The sequence below is a fragment of the Setaria viridis genome, chromosome 3, assembly GCF_005286985.2.
Source record: "Setaria viridis chromosome 3, Setaria_viridis_v4.0, whole genome shotgun sequence".
NCBI classification, from domain to species: domain Eukaryota; kingdom Viridiplantae; phylum Streptophyta; class Magnoliopsida; order Poales; family Poaceae; genus Setaria; species Setaria viridis.
Window position 1 is genome coordinate 45,613,751 of NC_048265.2, and position 18,415 is coordinate 45,632,165.

Here is an 18,415-nt window from a genome sequence, read left to right on the forward strand (position 1 = left end):
TCATATAATAAACCTCGAGGAAAACAGTGAATTTAGTCGTGTTTGTACAGGAGTTACGCGCTTTGGTTAGGGAAAAACATACGGCGTCTTTGAAAGAATGAATTCGCCTACGAGATTTGGCTGTTATGGACTTACTATGATTGGATATGATTCCGGACGCATCATCCAAACATGCAGTATAAGGTTAGTCTCATCGTGAAGTTTCATGACATTAAATTTAATGCCACATCAACAAAAATTAGTGATTTGGCTAGGTAATTAATAGAGGGAGTTTCATCAGATATTCACATGAGAGGGGAGTTTCATTCCCATGACAATCATTTGGCACAATTATCTAATTCTCAATTTAGGTAACTGTATAATAAAACTGTACACTGAGACTGACGAAAGTGAAGTGAAAATAAAAGGATCAAAAATAGAAATCAAAGAAACATTCCTAGCAAAAAAAAATCAAAGAAACATTCCGTGCAACCAAAAAAATCAAAGAAACAAAGTTGACACCGAACCAAGTACAATGGTTGTTGTCCTCTACTGACAATCTCATATATTTACACACAAAATTTTAAATTTTCCGCTGTACCTGCAATTATATACCGCTATAGCTATTTGAGGTAGATAGCGTTATTTGTGCTCATGTATAATTTAGCCGCTATAACTCACTATAGCCTCATTAACCTCTGTTATTAGTTGTTTTAGAATCCTATACTGCTAATCCCCTTATCCCGTTATTTAAAACATTGCTTACACATAATATTAAGACAACTTAATAAATAACCTATACAATAGTTGTCTTTTAAGTTGCCCTGTAATAACTTTATAATTACTTAATTTGTGTATAAAAAATTATAAGTTGCACAATCACAACTTGAAAATTATGTGATCTCCAAGGATGAAATCACGTTCATTGTGCCTGGTGCACTGGCACAGGTTTTCAAACATTTTTTTGCACTATCCTCGGTACTGAAATTCACCTCTTGTGCACTACCTAGAGGGGGCTCGTATCTAGCTTGTGGAAGCTAGTTAATTCGCACAACTTCAAAACCCATTAGACCCAAATTAAAATACGAATTCAACATTTTAATATACCAAATTCAACATTAGTTTAAAATCAGATCAATTAACATCTAAAAATTAAGTATTGTCAGTCAACATTTGTAAAAGACATATCACATTCAACATTTTTCAAAAAAGATTTTAACATTCTTGAAAGAACATATTCAATAGTTGTATAAATCTAAATCAATATTTTTTTATTCGCTCATGTGCTTCTTCCCTTGTGATGGTGGCGGCGCACAGCGAGTGTGCCATGCGCGGCAGTGGACGTGGCGGACATGGCGAGGCTGACAGGGGGCGCGGGGTCGACAGGAGCAGCATGGTTCTCTGGACTCAAGTTTCTCTTCCGATCTCGTAGTTTTAAAATTTAGCATATGAAGCCATTATTTCGTGAAACAACAATTTCCCTTTTCTCTCCTCCACGTAAAAAAAAACTATGTTATGTTAGACAGCCTATAAAACTGTTGACGTATACTGTTAGGCTTTGTTTAGTGGGTGGGGGTTCATTGGACAATTTCTAAGACTACTGATATGTAAACTAATTTTATTGATAAATGAAATCATACCTCTAGAGTTTCATATTATAGTTTTCATAGTCAAGCTAAACCATTAATTACGATGCACCGAATTGGACAAAAGTCAATTGAAAAAACTTTAATTTGTAGCTATCAACGAAAGATTCAATAAGTTTCATAGTTTGAAGTAAAAATCAATGTATACACAATTTTATCACGATGAAACCCATCTTTTAAATATTCTGTTATATCATTATACTTGTAATGTGTCTTAGTGATAATGAAACTCTTTGCTAGTACTAATTTGCGTCCACGACGCACGATGACGAATTCGCAGCACTAATTTTACTCGGTGCAAAAGTCATCGCGCCGAAACTCGGCATGATAATCTCCAAATAAATAATTAAACAAAACGCGTCGTGGCGCGCACAAACCAACCTCTTCTCTCTCCTTCAGAGGACCAAGAAGAACATTGCGCCGATCGAGCTACAAGTTGAGCAGCTAGCAGTAGAGCATCAGGCCACCATGGCAGCGCCAAGGAAGCTCATCGCCGCTTCGTCCCTCGTGGCGAAGCGGGCTCTCGGATTCGGCACCGGCGCAGGCGACGGCGAGCTGCCGTGGGACGTCATCGGGGAGAAGCTCGCCGAGCTCCTACGCTTCCTGGCCTCCGCGGCCCAGACGCTCGCGGCACAGCTCCGGGAGCATGCGGCGTCGCTCTTCGCCGCGCTTTCCTCGCTGGCGCGGGGCGCGCTCGCCGTCGCCCTCCCTGCCGCGGCGGTTGTGGTGGTGCTCCTCGTTGTGTGCTGGTGCTGCGTGGCGGCGGGCCGGCGGCGGCAGAGCGGGCCAGACGGGGAGGAGGTCGAAGGCCTCGGCAGCGGCGATGACGAGGACGACGACGGACCGGTGGTGATCTACCGCGGCGGGTGCAAGGGAGCGGGAGGGATCCTCCGCATGCACCCCAACAAGCCCTTCGTGTGCTAGCATTTGCGCATATGGTAGGGGAAATCGATCGCCAGTTTCTGATCTGACGCATATTATGGGTGCAATTGATACTGTATACAGTGTGTCTTGTAAGTTGCAATAAGGCTGGAGAGAAGCCGTGAATTATTCGTGCGCATAAAGATGGCAGTTTGTGCTGGGTTACGCGTTTAGTTTAACAGCGTCTTTTCTTTGGTTCGGGGGGAAAATACATGCATCCTGCCTTCCGGCATCTTGGAAGGAATGAATCCACGACTCTATCACCATATCTTCCTATGTAGAACTGGCAATTGGACATGGTAAGTCATATAGGATTTCGCACATAAACAGTCAGCAGACCAACATATCCGGTAATAACCAACGGGGAAAGCTATATTACACTCGATCATTTTTACTTCTCTCCACACTCGAATTTAGCTGCACAATCATTACATGCCACAACAGCTTCTTCTTGACCACAACACCACCTTCTTCAGCTCCGGCCAAATTAGAGTCCGGGGTTGCGTTCAGTGGGAGTTACCTGTGACCTGCGGGCCTAGAGAAATCCAGGGTGGCTCGCTGGTCGGCGGTGGAGGCGGAAGATATGATGGGGGAGCGGAAGCGGCGAGGGTGCCGCCGGAGCCGGAGCCGGGTGGTGGGAGACCCCCGGTGGGTGGTGGCGGCGGCGAGGGTACAGGATCCCAACGAGTTAGCGTCGGCCATGGTCGTGGGCGGCAGCAGAGGCGGCATTGCGCTGCCGAAGCCGGGAGGGGAGCCGACAGCTGCGGGGGAGCTCAGTCGGAATTGATGAAGATGATGCCGGGGAAGAAACCACGCAATGGAAGGAGGCGGCTTCTGCCCGCCGCCGGAGCCGGGTGGGGAGCCGATGGCGGCGGCGGCGAGCGGCGCATCGAGGGTGTCGGGCTGCCGTCGGGGCCTCGAGGTTCCGAGCGGTGAATGGATAAGGCAGTAGCTGTGACGAGGAGATAAGGAGATAGGGTAATCAATCGCTAACGTTGGTTTTTAATCAACGGATCCGAAATTTGAGTGTGACAGACTACACAAATACTCGCGCACGCGGTACACATCCCCTAACCAATAAGAGCAACTCCAAGAGTTTCCCAAAAAGTTTTTCCCCAAAACTATGTATTGGGGGCTCTTCCAAAAAGTTTTCCCCCAAAAATATATCAACCCATATCAAATCGCTAATAACTACCCCCAATATTTCAAAACAGGCCACATCATCGTAATTGGGTCCAGCCCGACGCCTCCCTGCTACTGCTGCCGCCGCTCGCCCCGCCGCCGCCGCAGAGCTTCCTGCCACGCGCGCATGCCAAATCTCGCGGGAAGTTTCTCTCGCGCACGGGAAGGGAGCGATTGGGGGAGGAAGGACGTCGCGCAAATATACGCGGTGACAGGCTCTGTTTTGGTGTCACGAATAGCTTGGGAAGTTTTGGAAGAACTGTTGGAGTTCTTTTTTTCCCTAAACAAGGTATTACGGGTAGGATACAGATTCTCTTGGAGTTGCTCAAACAAAACAAGTCCAAGTTCTCCCCAATTTCCATCCACTGCACGAATCTCTGGATAATCATAACCGCACAAAAGTGAAATAAAACAGAAATAATAATCACTCAGGAGATATTTAGCAATCCCATACTACAAATTCATTCAAACTTCTTGTACGAAATATTCTTGTTCCCATCCCCAAACGATCTGATCCTAAAGCACCTCGTGCACAGAATCGTGCTCCTCGAGTCTGTACCGTCGAGATTTGTGATTCACCATGCGGACCTCACCGCCGGCCTCGCCGCAACGCTCCACCTCGATACCGGTGAACACCATGAACCCTGTAACAGTAGCTCGCGCGCCTGAGCTCAAAGCGTCGAACGTCCTGGCGCGGCAGAACCTGGAACGGCCGAGGTGCACGAGGTAGGACGCCGACCTGCTCCACTCCGGCGGCACCGCGTCCGTCCAGACGCTGCGCTGCGCCGGCGGCGTCAGCATGAGGTCCGACACGCACAGGTAGTCGCGGCTGCTGTCGCCGTGGCATTAGTCGTCATAATCGCCGCAGCAGTCGTCGTCGCAGCAGGCGAAGCTGAACCAGAGGCCGTGGTCCGGGACATAGTGCGCGCCGCCGCTGAACGGCATCGCCCAGTCGCCGGCCTTGTGCCACTCGCCGCGCGCGACGTCGAAGGAGTGGTGTCCAGGCCGTTCACGGACGACGAGATCCAGATGTTGAGGCCGCCGCTGCGGTCGCCGACAACCGCGTACGAGTGGACGTGGGGTAGAGATCGGAGCATCATCTTGTAGCCTCTGTCGTGGACGTAGGGAGGTGCCGGCAGGGGGCGGCGGTACCACGTGACGTCGTGGGCGGGACGGGGGGGGGGGGGGGGGGGGGGGGGGGGGGGGGGGGGGGGAGGGACGTAGAGGTTGCCAGCCAACGGTGACGGCGACGGGGTGGCCGCCGAGGCTGCACAGAGTGCGGACACTACTGGAAAGCAAGTCGTTACGCTTTGGTACCGTTTGCGTAACCGGGATTGCTAATTCGGTACCAGATGGTCTTAGTATCGGTCGAAATAACCGGTTAGGAAGATCAATCGGTACTAAATTGGTCACCATGTCGCGCGTTGCCGAGGCCAATTTAGTACCGATTGATCTCCCCAACCGGTACTAATTTATTTTTTTTCTATTTTTTTTATTGTTTTCTTTATTCTATATTAGTATTTTGTATTTGTTTCCTTTACGTATACTAGTTCTAATATGCTAATATATATAAATTTGTATTTATATGTAATATTACATTTGAGATAATATTATATATATATAAAGACATACTGTGCATACACATATATGAAGAATATTACATTGCATCAGCTTTTCAAGTTCAACATTTCGAATCAACTATTCTGAACCCGAGTCTTGACAATGATGCAGATTTGATCCATCATTATGGAACTCCCCTGTTGGAGTTACTACCTCATTCAGAAGAAATCCACTGAGTTGTTCTTGAATTGACCTGAATTTTTTCGTATCGAAGAGTGCTTCCTTCATATCTCTCATCTGTGTCATTGGCAAAAGTTATTATATAGTAGATTAGTGAGTCTGCACAATTAGAACTAATTTATTGTTAAGAATTTTATCTACGTTCTCTAATTTTGTGGTCGGTCACACGCTTCGGACCTACAAACTTATGGATGAACTCACATATGTAGTATCCGCATAAATTATTCTCTGGATCCTGTCTCAAACACTATATATATTTGTTGTGTTTAAGGAGGTGTCACGAGATGTGGAAATTCAACACATATCGGGAATTCAGGCTTGAAATCAAGTTCCTCCTTGAATTCACCTGCGTGATGCCGACGGAAGCAAGCACATGCTTTGTTTAGAATGTCTATGAGGTTTTTTATTGATTTCTTTGTTTCCTCAAAGAGTCCATAACATAGACCGCGCTTTGATCAACCATGACAACAAGGAGTATTTAGTGGAGGTTGTACATATATGTATAGCCAAAGCTAGTTAGTCTTATATTTAACTGCTAGTTCGGAAAAAAAAAAGAGATGGAAAACACGCTCACTTGAAGTTGTATGGTAGAAGTATGTACTTCTTGTAATGTTGGTTGTCTAGGAACTTATATATGTTTTTCAACATCCGATTTGGTCTATCTTTTAGAGTTGACTCGTTTATAATATTCGGGTCCATAAAGCCTATGTCATAGTATCCTTTCTTTCGGCATATTTGAATCTCCATCCTACGTGATACAAAATCGAATAGAAGTTAAGATATCGCACAATGACTAGAGTGGGACTTTCGAAGTTAGAGCAAATTAAAAACTTATAGAACTCAGGAACTGATGAGTGACTTGTCAAGTGTGTCTTGATTGTAAAGTTTCCTCCAACAAGATATTTATAATGTCTTCCCCGTGAAATAATGTTGATCTCCAATCTAAACTTCGAGTATGAGTAAACCGTTGGCTGAAGCCTCCATGTACCATTAGTGCAATTTGTACATCTTTATTGGAAGACGGTTCACCAACTGCGGCCACATAAGCAGTTTCCCTAACTTATATATCCATTTAACAATCCCGGGGTGCTTTGGGATGTGATCCTACCCTTGAAGTTGAGCTAGGGTGAGATTTGTATCTTTGGCGAATTGAAGCAGATTCTGATCAAACTCCGAAAGCACCTGGAGCGGGGCAATCGATTAGTTGTATTGGGTTCCGAGCTGTGGGATACTTGACCCACTGTTCTTCTTCTTCTGAAAAGATTTTGTTATTTGTCAGTCGTAGTCAGATAGCGGTAGTTTCTCTGCCTTTTTCTCCATGCTTTTAATAATCTTATCAATTGGTTGATCTTTCTTCACGGGAGGCTTTGGTGCAAAGTGAGTTTTAACCTCAGCATCCACTACTGCGCGGAGTTCCGCATCAGTCATATCATAAGGTTTCATGGGCACCTCCTTGAATCCAATCAGGAATATTGTCATCTTGTTTTTCATCATCATCTTCCATCATAACTCCTCTTTTCCCATGTTTGGTCCAAATAAAATAGTTAGGTATGAATCCAGAACTGTATATGTCTTTCTGGATGAGTAATGCTTCTCATTGTTGCAATTTCTGTATGGACAACAAAGGAAACCGGACGGCGGTTTGTTAGATTCTGCCAGATCAAGAAAACCACGCAAGCCATTAATGTACTCCATAGAGTATTTATTTGCGTTGTATATCAATTGCCGATTCATCTACAAAGTATTACAAAACCAAAAATATTTTGATCGTCCATATAATTATACATGAAACATAACAAACATGATACAAATACCATTAAACTCAAATGTTGCTGAAAGTTTAGATAGAAATATACAAATTTAAATTCCAGATCCAAATAACATGATACACTATGACAAACTCAAATGTTGCTGAAAGTTTAAATAAAATACACAAATTTAAATTTCAGACCCAAATAACATGATACACTACAACAAACCATCCACTGAGTCCTATCTAGGAGGACTTTAAGCATCCTTGGACGACGAAGTTGAAGGTTTCGTTAACCCAGCCTCATCCTATGGTTTATTTGCGCCTCCTGCAACAGTAGTACTAAGTGGACCTAAAACATCCGGGACTAGTGGTGGAGCATAACGACCACCACAAAGAGATTCCTGACCCGCCATAACAGCATCTTCATGACATCTTTGTAAATAACGAAGCATTACTTTCTCCACGTGCTCATTTTCTTCTGCTTATCATGAGGGCACGGTTTTCCCCTTGCCGTGACAGGAACGACGATCGCCCCTACCATCACCACTACCTCCAGCAGCAGTAGCTATCTCTATGTACCACAAATTATTTAGCTCATATTTGCAAATGACTAAACTATGAATAAATTATATATTTTCCCCACAATTTACTTAGCTCAAACATAACATATAAATGAAAATTTTCTCAATTTTAGCTTATTTTAAAAATGACTAATTGCGTACCTCTATTTCATCTTATTATCTCTATGTACCACAATTTATCTCACTCATATTTACTATAATTTATTTAACTAATATTTGAAAAGTACTAAACTATGAAATTATTATTCTAACCTTATATCAATTTTTTTGACTAATACGAAACATAGCATCCAAAAAATTGTAGCTTATTCTAAAAATCACAAATATGAGTTCTAAATAACACATGCATATAAATGAAGAATTTCTCCATTGTACCTTATTCTAAAAATCACAAATTAGTCTAACTCTAAAGCATAAAACTTAGTATACTAACCATGTACCAATGGAGGATGAAGTTTCTAACTTTTAGAACACTAGAATGAGTGAAATCCTCACGAAATGGTCTTCAATCCGGCAGCACCTCTCCTATGACGCCATGGATAAGATGAAGCCCGAGCTGTGGTGAATGGCTCGGGCAGGAGGAAGAAAAGGGAGAATTTATAGGAAGGCTTCACCCGGTACTAAAGGTTGCACATTAGTACTGGGTGGAGGCCTGATGGCACATTAGTACCGGGTGGAGAGGCTCCACCTGGTACTAAAGGCCCGATGGTACATTAGTACCGGGTGGAGAGGCTCCACCCGATACTAATGGGCAGCCTTTAATACCGGTTGAAGTCCCCAACCAGTACTAAAGGGGTCAGGGGGCATATGAGGAACTAGCCGTTAAACTCGGTACTAATGCTCATATTAACTCGGTACTAATGCTCATATTAGTACAATGCTCATATTAGTACAAGATAAAAAACGAACTGGTACTAAGGGTTAGGACTAATGCTCGATTTTCCAGTAGTGAGATGTAAGGGTTGTAAAGAAGCGTGTGGCCTATCATGTCGGTGACGACCACCTTGTTCCGCGTGCCGCGGAGGAGCATGAAGTCCAGCTCGAACGACGGCGGGCTTGAACCTCGTCGCCGGCGGCAGGAGGTGGGCTTGCTCCAGCTCATCTAGGGCCGACGGATTGTGCACCCGTTGGTGCCCGCCTTTCTTGGCGAAGAAGAGGCGCGACGTGTCCCTGCGGCGCAGCAGGTAGTTGCGGCGCTTGGTGTCCTCCGTCACCGGGTACACGAACCGCCGGAGGCTCATGGCGATCCGCCGCCGTGACACTCTCCTGGGAGCTTGGGATCTGTGTGCTGCCGCCCCAGATGGGGAGCAGGCGAGCAGCCGGTTTCAGGATTGAGCCAGCGGGCCAAGTAAACTAAAATTCGGCCCGTCTTATGGCTGTGATGGCTCTTTTTGGGCTAGCTTGGGCCGCCTCGAATTCGGCCCGTCTTATGGCTTCGATGGCCCGTTTTGGGCTGGATTGGGCCGCCTCGAATTCGGCCGTCTTATGGCTGTGACGATGGCCCGTTTTTAGGCTGGCTTGGGCCGCCTCGAATTTTGTGACATGTTAAATGGCTAGAACAATTGACTGACAATGGATTGTTACCTCTAAAACTCCAAATCTGGGCAACCAATACCCCAACATGGATAATGCTACCCTATATCGTCCTTAATTACTCTTATAAATGTTTAGCCTGCGTGCAGGTGAGTGCACGTGTGTGTCCCAATGCCACCTCTCGGCCCGCCCATGACCACTTCAAATTTCTTCTTAATGTTTTCATATTACCACTTTTAGTCATAGAAGAAATATATTCGCTAAAGAAAATAAATCGGCCTTTGGTAGGAGCTTGTAGATTGGCATGTGCTTGAAACATCACAGGGTTCTCATGAGTTGCAACACAAATGCAAAGCTAGCCACGAGTAAATGCAAACGCTCGTCACAACCTGGACTTGAAAAACCATTGGCAAATTAAACCACAGCCCATAGGATGCGCGAATTTGCTAAATAATAGTCATCTAATTAAAGTTTCCTACTCCTCCGTCCCAAATTACTATTCATTTTGACTTTTCTAGATACATAACTTTAACTATGCATCTAGATATAGTACGTACGTACGTACCTATGCAGAGATATAGTACGTACGTACCTATTCCAGTGCAGGGAAAAACTACGATCACTATGACTCGGAATTCAAGCGACTTAAAATTTCAGATTACGAAAATTGAGTAACTATTCACTGCACTATTCAAAATTAGGTCACTATTCAAAATAGGAATATGAGCAGCGCTCGGGCACTCACCGCAAGTGGATGGAGCACCTCAGGATGAGCAAAAATGACGGCACTATTCGCTCACTATTCTGCACTATTGAGCAACTATTCGGGGTCGCTTTCAGCGACTATTCAGCAAATATGGTATGTGCGGGTGCGTGATTAGGTGTATGGCTTAATTATATAGATTCTCAGGATCTTTGCGGGTTGGTGAGACCAAAAATTCAGCCGATCGTGCTGCTATGCTTATATATATATATATGTGTGTGTGGGCGCGTGCGCATACCAAAAGCTATGTATAAAAAAGCCAAACTCCCTCAACATTTGCTCTGTGCAATACACTGCATCATGAGCCGGTTCCTTGCTCGGAGCAGGGTGTTTGTTTAGATTCCTATATTGGGCTTTTTTTATCTCCTTCGTAGGCTTCATTTGAGCCCATTTATGCTTTATGCTGCAAACTGGTAACTGAAACAAAAGTACTTCCTCCATCCCAAACTACTATTCGTTTTGCTTTTTCTAAATACATAATCTTTGGGATGGAGGGAGTACCTAGTTGGTTAGCTAGCTAGTTACTGACGCATTTAGAAAAAACATAAAACAAGAAAAAAGGTGATGGAAATGGACATGGGACTAGAGGTGTGTGTTTGGGCAGAAAATTAGTACAAGAGTTTGACTTTTAGTCTCAATCATTTGTTTGGCATGCGTTGGGATTAAGGGTAAAGTTCAGCAACGAATTCTTATTCAGCTGTTTTGTTGATAGGTTCGCCAGTGGAAAATTGTAATTTAAATCATGATGAACCAGTATTTGGTTGATAGGTTTTTAGCTGTGGGAAATTGCATTCTAACTTAAATTTCTCAACTCCATCCCACTAAAATTCCTATAACTATGAACAAATCAATAGAATTTAAATCTTCCACCTCTAAATTCCCTTTCCCTGCTACTAATAATTCACACCAACACACTTATTGGATTCTTTTCCAGTCTACGAACCTCTTCAACAAGAATGATTCAATGCCTTATTTTCCATGCCTAAGTGTGATTCAATGCCTTATTTTCCATGCCTAAGTGTGTCTATCAGTGATAAGTGGCCATTTAAGCATACAGTACCTGTTAACGACCATACATTGATCTAGTAGTAGCACTAGTACTAGTTTAGGACACTGGTACTTGAGTGCTGAAGCTAATAATAGAGGCCCAAATCATGAAGATCTCATAGACTTTTCTCGAATTCAAAGAACCGAACTGCTGAAAGGACCTAGCCGCACAAGCTAAACAATTAATTTTAAGCCATACGCGAGTACATTGTACTGAATAAAATTGGGCTTTTGATTCAGAAGGACAAAAGTTGACCTTATCTCTAAACCATACCAAGAAGTTGGAGGCCACATCATTTGGTTAGCTGAATGTTTTGTGTTAACCAAGCAGCCAAAAGAGTTTTAGCCCTTTTACATGATATAAAATTATCCTGCTAACCACACTTAGATCAACGTACACACACAAATGCACAGTACTGACGTAGTCACCATCTACTGAATATATATATATATATATATATATATATATATATATATATATATATATATACACACACCCTATATATATATCAAAGAAAAGAAGTACATTTCATTTTATCAAAATATGTGCAATCACGTTATTTCTGCTATAATATTTTAAGAAACAGAGGACAAAAACAAGGCTTCCACTGAAGAATCACAAAGAAAACCATAAGCTCTTGTAAAAAGAACACCTTACAGCATTACATGTAGTAGGACAGGTACAACTTGCTGCCTTAATTTCCCTGGTCAAAGCTTTGAACCAATGCAGAGCAAGGTTTCAGTTTCTCCAAACCTTTGGTAACTTCATGTCTTGATACCGAAGTTTGAGCACTTGATTGAGCCTCTTGTGATGTCAATCTCGATCAGGCTGTCCTCCTCGCTGATCTCCGACAAGATGTCGATGAAGTCTCTCTTGTCAAGCACTAAATCAGGAAAGGACTCGGCGAGGAGCTCCTTCTTGTATGCACATTGCTCAGCCTGCCCTGCTCCCACATAGTGCCCATCAACAAGGGAGATCTCAATGAGGCTCTCATCGTCATCGTCGATGTCGTCAGAGATTGAGCCCTCCTCACTGCACTCTTCATCGTTTGTCATGGACTCTGAAGAATCTGATAGGCTTCCCATCAAATCCTCTGGTGCATCCTCCGGCACCTCATCTTGTGGCACAATGCTCTTCTCCTGATGCACAGCCTCCTCCATTGAAGGGGGAGCCTTACCTTTGTGGGTGGTGGTTGCTTTGAGCAGGTGTCTGAGGTTGGAGAAGAGCAAGGAGATGCAGGTGGAGATGACAAGCACCAGCAATGCGAGCGAGGAAGATGCTGAGAAGGAAGAAGATGAAGAAGAAGAATACATACTGTAAAGGCTACATGAAATGAGTATGAGTGTGAGTTGTATGGCCATTCGGGAGCTGGGAGGCATCAAGAAATGCTTCACAAGGGCAGGAGCTTTAGTGGCACAAATGATGCAAATGCTAAAGGAGGACGAAGCCATGATGAGGCAGGCATGAAAGAGAAAGCAACCAAAGGTTGTGTGTTTCTCTATCAAATGGATTTTTTTGAATTGGCACAAAGAGGAGAAGCAGAGGAGGGGAGTAGGGGCTCACCAGTAGAATGCGTCTGCAGTGCCATTTTATCTGAAACTGATGGATGGGTGCAAAGGTAACTGCAGCAGTGAATGCATAGAAAAACTGAAACTTTTTGGTGAACTGTTACCAGTGCCCACCACCCCTGTCCTTTGCAGAACTATGTTATGAAGGTAACTGCTGTCTTTGCATCATGGTCAGAGTTGTTTAGTCCTGCATGACAGCAATATTTAAGGCGTGGTCCCTTGCAGTTTGCCTATGGGATGACAACATGCAAGGCAGAGTTTTGGGGCTCTGGTAAGCTTAGGAGTAAGAGGGTCCCATGTGCACTGGGTTAATTACAAGTTTACCACATGGGCCTCACATACTTATCTCTTTCACTCACTGTTCCTGTCACCCTTATCAAAAGCAGGGTTTTACTTTGTTCATGAAAGGTGAAGCTGTAATGAAATTTCTCCCCTTTCCCTGCAGTCTTTCCCCTTGCAATGGGAGGTGCTCCATGTTCATTCATGATTTGCTCCATCCTTCTTTTTCTGTGCAAAATATTTTTCCCAAAAATGATGAGCACTATAATTTGCTAATTTCTTACACTTTCATATTTTCATGCTGAGTGATTAACACAAAAGATTTTTGCCGACGGAGTTATATTTCCTGATTTCATGGTATGCTCATGTATAGACAAGAACATGTACATGCGTAGTATCATGCTATTCTCTAACAGTATTGGTCTTTGGGGTAACCAATCGGTGTATAGGATCAAATCTTCACAGAGCCCAATTGTAAACTTCGAATCCTATGATGACAAAAAAAAAAGAACTCTGCCCCTTCTCGAATTTCATGAGCCATTAATACTGGATGAGGCAATGGAACAAGTTTAGTAAATGCATCGATGTACCTGAGTCAAATAGATCTACTTTGGAATGCTCCTTCTCAATCACCTCAATGAAATCTTTAAAATATGAAGTCCCAGAAGTATTATATCTACAGTGTCAGAGCAGGGTAGCAAAGCAGCATATCAGACAAGTATGCAAGTTAAAATAGCCACCAATGGTACAAGCTTTGGATTAAGCATCCGGTAGTTTCCCCATGCCCAGGCTACTCTAAAAGCCTATTTGTTTTCTGATTAGATCTCTAAAAGATGGTGTGTTACCGGGATAGGCGTACAGGTAGGTATAGTATAATAAGGCAAATGACAAATGCCAATCTGTTATTATGCGATTATACATAAAAAGGTAAAATGTAGCCTTTACACACTTTGAACAACATATGCTACTAACTAGTATTTTGTAATGCCTCCAGAATTTTGGTTCTTTTCTGTTCTGCACTACAGAACAGTAGATCTGCTACTAAATATTAATTTCAAAATTTCCTTTATTACATTTGATTTGAGTAGCAGAGGACTAGTAAAATTGAAATGTCAAACAACCTAGAGAAAGTACTGCGTATGACTACAAGTCCACTTATTCGTCTACCAATCAGCTCTTGGCTTCTTGCTCATAAACAGAATGGTGTGACTGACGTATAGAATTGTGGACTGATGTTTGTATTGTTTAATGCTATATCTGCCCAGAAACTAATTGTTCTGCTAACTGTAATGATACATGAGAAGTTTTTTTAGTTCTTTTATGTACCACTGAAAAACTGACAGACGAATATATCTTCTGAATCTCTTATGCACACACATAATATAGACACGGAATTGCAATTAACTGTACATAGTCAGTTAAAACCAACTGTGGCAGTAGTGCTGTGTTATCACAAATAGCTTTCTATCAACTTGCACCAACTGATTTATTTTCAGCGTTGGTGACAATGGTTAGCTGGGAGCATGATGCATCAAAAGCCAACAACCATGAAAGTAAGGTCACACAAGCTCTCATGATGACTGAACCTTCTGCAGAAAACAAAAAGGCATTCTTCCTCCTCCTCTCACTAATGCTTGGCCTTCTGTACAAATAGAAAGGGACATCTCGAAGAGGCACCTATCATTTCGCGGTCCAAGAGCTCGAGCAAAAGGCGCTGAGCCACAAATCTCGATGAATAAGTCAATCATTCCCACAGTGCACAAGCACACTAGGCAAAATCTCACTGTCTAGCTGCTGATCCTATCTTGTTGTTTCCATATCTGTGGGTCCTTCTTTTAGCAATGTGTGGGTCCTGAAATGAATATGCTTTTCAGGCACATTCTTGAAGTGACATCTTAATGTGCTTCTAGACTTGACTCATCTTTGTTTATTAGTGACTTGTTTCATCCTACTAGCTCCATTTATGCGGTATAGTTTTGATTCATCCCTCCTATCTTAGGGACAACCTTTTCTGCACTCAAATCAGATTGTTCATATTCTCACTCAAGCATCATGAGGGTTACTTGACTGATAGTAGAAATGAATGCAAAAGCACTTGTACATCAACTAAACATATCCCTCCAGAGCGACTCTAGATCTGTGGAGGGATGTTATAATGATTAGATTTTAGGCCTCCCTTTTTTGAACAATTGGAAAAAATTCCCTGATTTCTCGCTGTATTTGAAGAAGTCCCTTAGATTAGAAATGGTGGTTTACATTTTAAAGTTTTGAAAATTTGGAATAAACAAAGCTTGAGGAACATCTGGAGGGTGGCAAACTGGGATACCTAAGTATTTTGAACATAGAAGGAGAAAAGCCACTCCGTAGAAATCACAAGAGTTTTAGTTTTTCTAACAGGAGAAAGCACAACTTTGTGACCTTTTAGGCCACTGCCACTCAGTAGAAACAGTGTGCTATGAATTTCAGTATTTTGCGGATGGCCTTTTAGAGTTTTAGGCCGACCTGAACAACTTTGTTTCTAAAACTTTTTTCAGTTGAACTCAGCTTGCTTAGCTTAACTTTTTCAGCTGCTCTGAAAATTATTGACCTGATGTCGTTTTGATGCGGAAACAGATTTGGGGTCACATTCCAAAGCTATAGTAGATTAGTACTGCATGCTTTTGCAAAAGAAGTGCACGAGTTCTGATAATTTATTTCATTAGCTTTTTTTCCTTTGAAAGCTAGTCAGTGTGGTTGCTGGAAGAATAATTAATTCAAGGCAGCTTGTCTTACTTTCATCTTTCCTTTAAAGATGAGACTTTAGCTATAATCAACATCACATGACATAAAAGTGAGCACTTCAATACAAACTATATATTCATATTTTCATCTAAGAATGAGGGATCATGGTCTAGCTACTTCTAAATTACCTATTATCCAAGAGTAGACACCACAATATTTTGAAAGATCTTATTTATTTTCAGGACTCAGATGTTCAGTAACAAAATATATTTTTGGAAAACGGTAGTGCTCCACTCCAGAATTATTAGTGTATTTAAAGTAACATTATTCTAAAACTAATACCTGTGCAATAAAATTATAGAAATTTTATTTAATGAGCAATGGATTCTTTTTAACTTGGGCTAGTTTCTCACTTTTTTTATATACAGCACCACATTGGGCCATGCTAGGGAGCGAGTTTGAATTATAGGGAATAATTGAGAAGCTACACTAACCACTGGCTAGGTAATGATAATCTTCCCTTTCCAAGGACATGAATGATCATGTTTAGTACACAAGTGCCAATTACAAGATGAATATTTTAATGCTTTAAAAGTACACTATATCACGTGCAAATCCCTCACTCTGCAAATTTTCTTCGTCTCATGCATTTGTATACGTGCAATTTATACAGCCTAGAACTAGGTGTAAGAAACAAAAAAAAACCTCAACTCACTTCTAGGTGTACTAACATGTTGGTACGTATTCATATTACTGATGCGACAATCCCATTCCTTCTACTTAAGCTCCAATTGTGTAGGGGACTACATGTACCTGGGTCTTGTTCTTCGTGAGCTTGCTATTCAAGGTAGCCAGCAACCAAAGCTTAGGTCTCTTATCTTTCTTCTCATAGGCATATACTATATATATGTTCTCAAGAAAGATACATACTGCAAGTGCAAGGGACCAGGCAAGGGCATGGTACTATGAACCTTAAAGAATCTTACCTTTCTGTCATTTGACTGTCGAAATTATGTTCCCAAAGTGAGTCATGTAGTGTTGTGCTTCTATGTCCCCATCCTAAGAGGCAGTGCCTTCTTTTTGTTGAGTTCTTGATGCAATTGCCTAGGTGATTTCTAGCTCTAGTTTACTGAACCAAGTGTTGGTACGGAAACCTATCTAACCACACTTGTTAATAACAAAAAAAGAGAGTGGATTCGCAAGGGTCTATTGCAGTTACTAACATAGGTCTATGGAGAAGCAATTGGTGGCAGCTAATCATGTCCTTGTGGAATTCATGTAACAAATATTACTATAAGCATTCTCATTATTGAAAAAATATTATAAAACATGTTTTTATGTGAAAGAATATTACCATTTGCCGTTTCGTCTCCTAATATGCAACAGTAGTGTATGTTCAATCGATCAAACAAGAGCAGAGTAGTATGGAGAACCAATAACGTTAGGCGTATCATTTTGTTTGAACCAAAAAACTGCGGGGTCAAATTAAAAAGCTGTGGATATATATTACAGAATGTATGCATTTACAAGCAAATGTAAAAGAATAAAGAAAGAGCAGAAGGATGAGGATACAAATATACAATTAGGTGTACGATTTGACAACTACTCCCTCCGTTCCAAATTGCAGGTCGTTTTGACTTTTCTAGGTTCATACACATTATTATGAACCTAGACATACAGATGCATAATAATATCTATAAATCTAAAAATACTAAAATGACTTATAATTTGGAACGGAGGGAGTAGGATTTATTTCTCACCTTTTGTTTGCACAAATCAAACCGATTCCGCAGAACTTCAATTCTAGTTAACCAAAGTATTGCCCTATTGGGCAATTAAAAACGTATCCAATTTTTGCCACCAGACCTATCATGTGTGACGACATTACTAACGCTGCTCTTGCGATTGGCTCGCTGCTCTTGCGATTGGCTAGAGAGAGAATCCTAGTCAGATGTTTACCGAGCTCATCCGTGATCCATCGAACAGAGGTTTGCACATATATGAGCACCAATATTGGCAATCGTCTTGGTGATCCTTGATGGGCCTGTGTTTGTTTCCCGCCCGGCCAGCAGCAAAACACAGGCCCATTTTAACTTCACGGGAGGAGCCGAAAGCGACTCCGTGGCAGCTTCAGTTTGCCAGCTGGGTGGCTGTGTTTACTGTTGCTCATTGCGATGCTGGCACAAACTGCAAACTGGCGGCTGCAAATCGCTGCTGTGGAACCTAGATCAATGATCGATCAGGTTGCGCGGTAGGCATGTCGGCAGGCTTGCAAAGGTGTGTCGGCAGGCTTGCAAAGGTGACATGACAAGGAGCCAACAGCAGAGAGGCTCGTGTATGTCTAAAACTAAAACCATAGAGGATCGGAGGTGAACGGAAACAGAAGTGGATGATTATTACGGTGAAGAATTCATTGTCCTGCCTTGTGAGATCCACTTCTTCCTCTGGGCGTGGCCTTGGCAGTATACCAATTGTGTGCCCCTTTTTCCCTTTCTTTGCATCCATTCGACGGTTTAGAAATAATTTGTTGGAATTACCAAAGCCGGATTTTGTTGAGGAGTCGAAATTTCTGTAATTTGGTGATTTAAAAGTTAAAAGGAGAAATAGAAAGTTTGAAATAAAAAACAAGGGGAGTAAAAGC

General features: G+C 42.4%; 1 protein-coding gene across 1 annotated transcript; it reads right to left on the bottom strand.

Annotated features, from left to right (window-relative positions):
- Positions 1-11,794: 11,794 nt before the first annotated feature.
- On the bottom strand, positions 11,795-12,888 carry LOC117847641 (uncharacterized). The gene has a single exon (XM_034728882.2). It carries the CDS (start codon positions 12,655-12,657, stop codon positions 11,971-11,973), a length of 687 nt encoding a protein of 228 aa, XP_034584773.1. The 5' UTR covers positions 12,658-12,888; the 3' UTR covers positions 11,795-11,970.
- Positions 12,889-18,415: the final 5,527 nt, after the last annotated feature.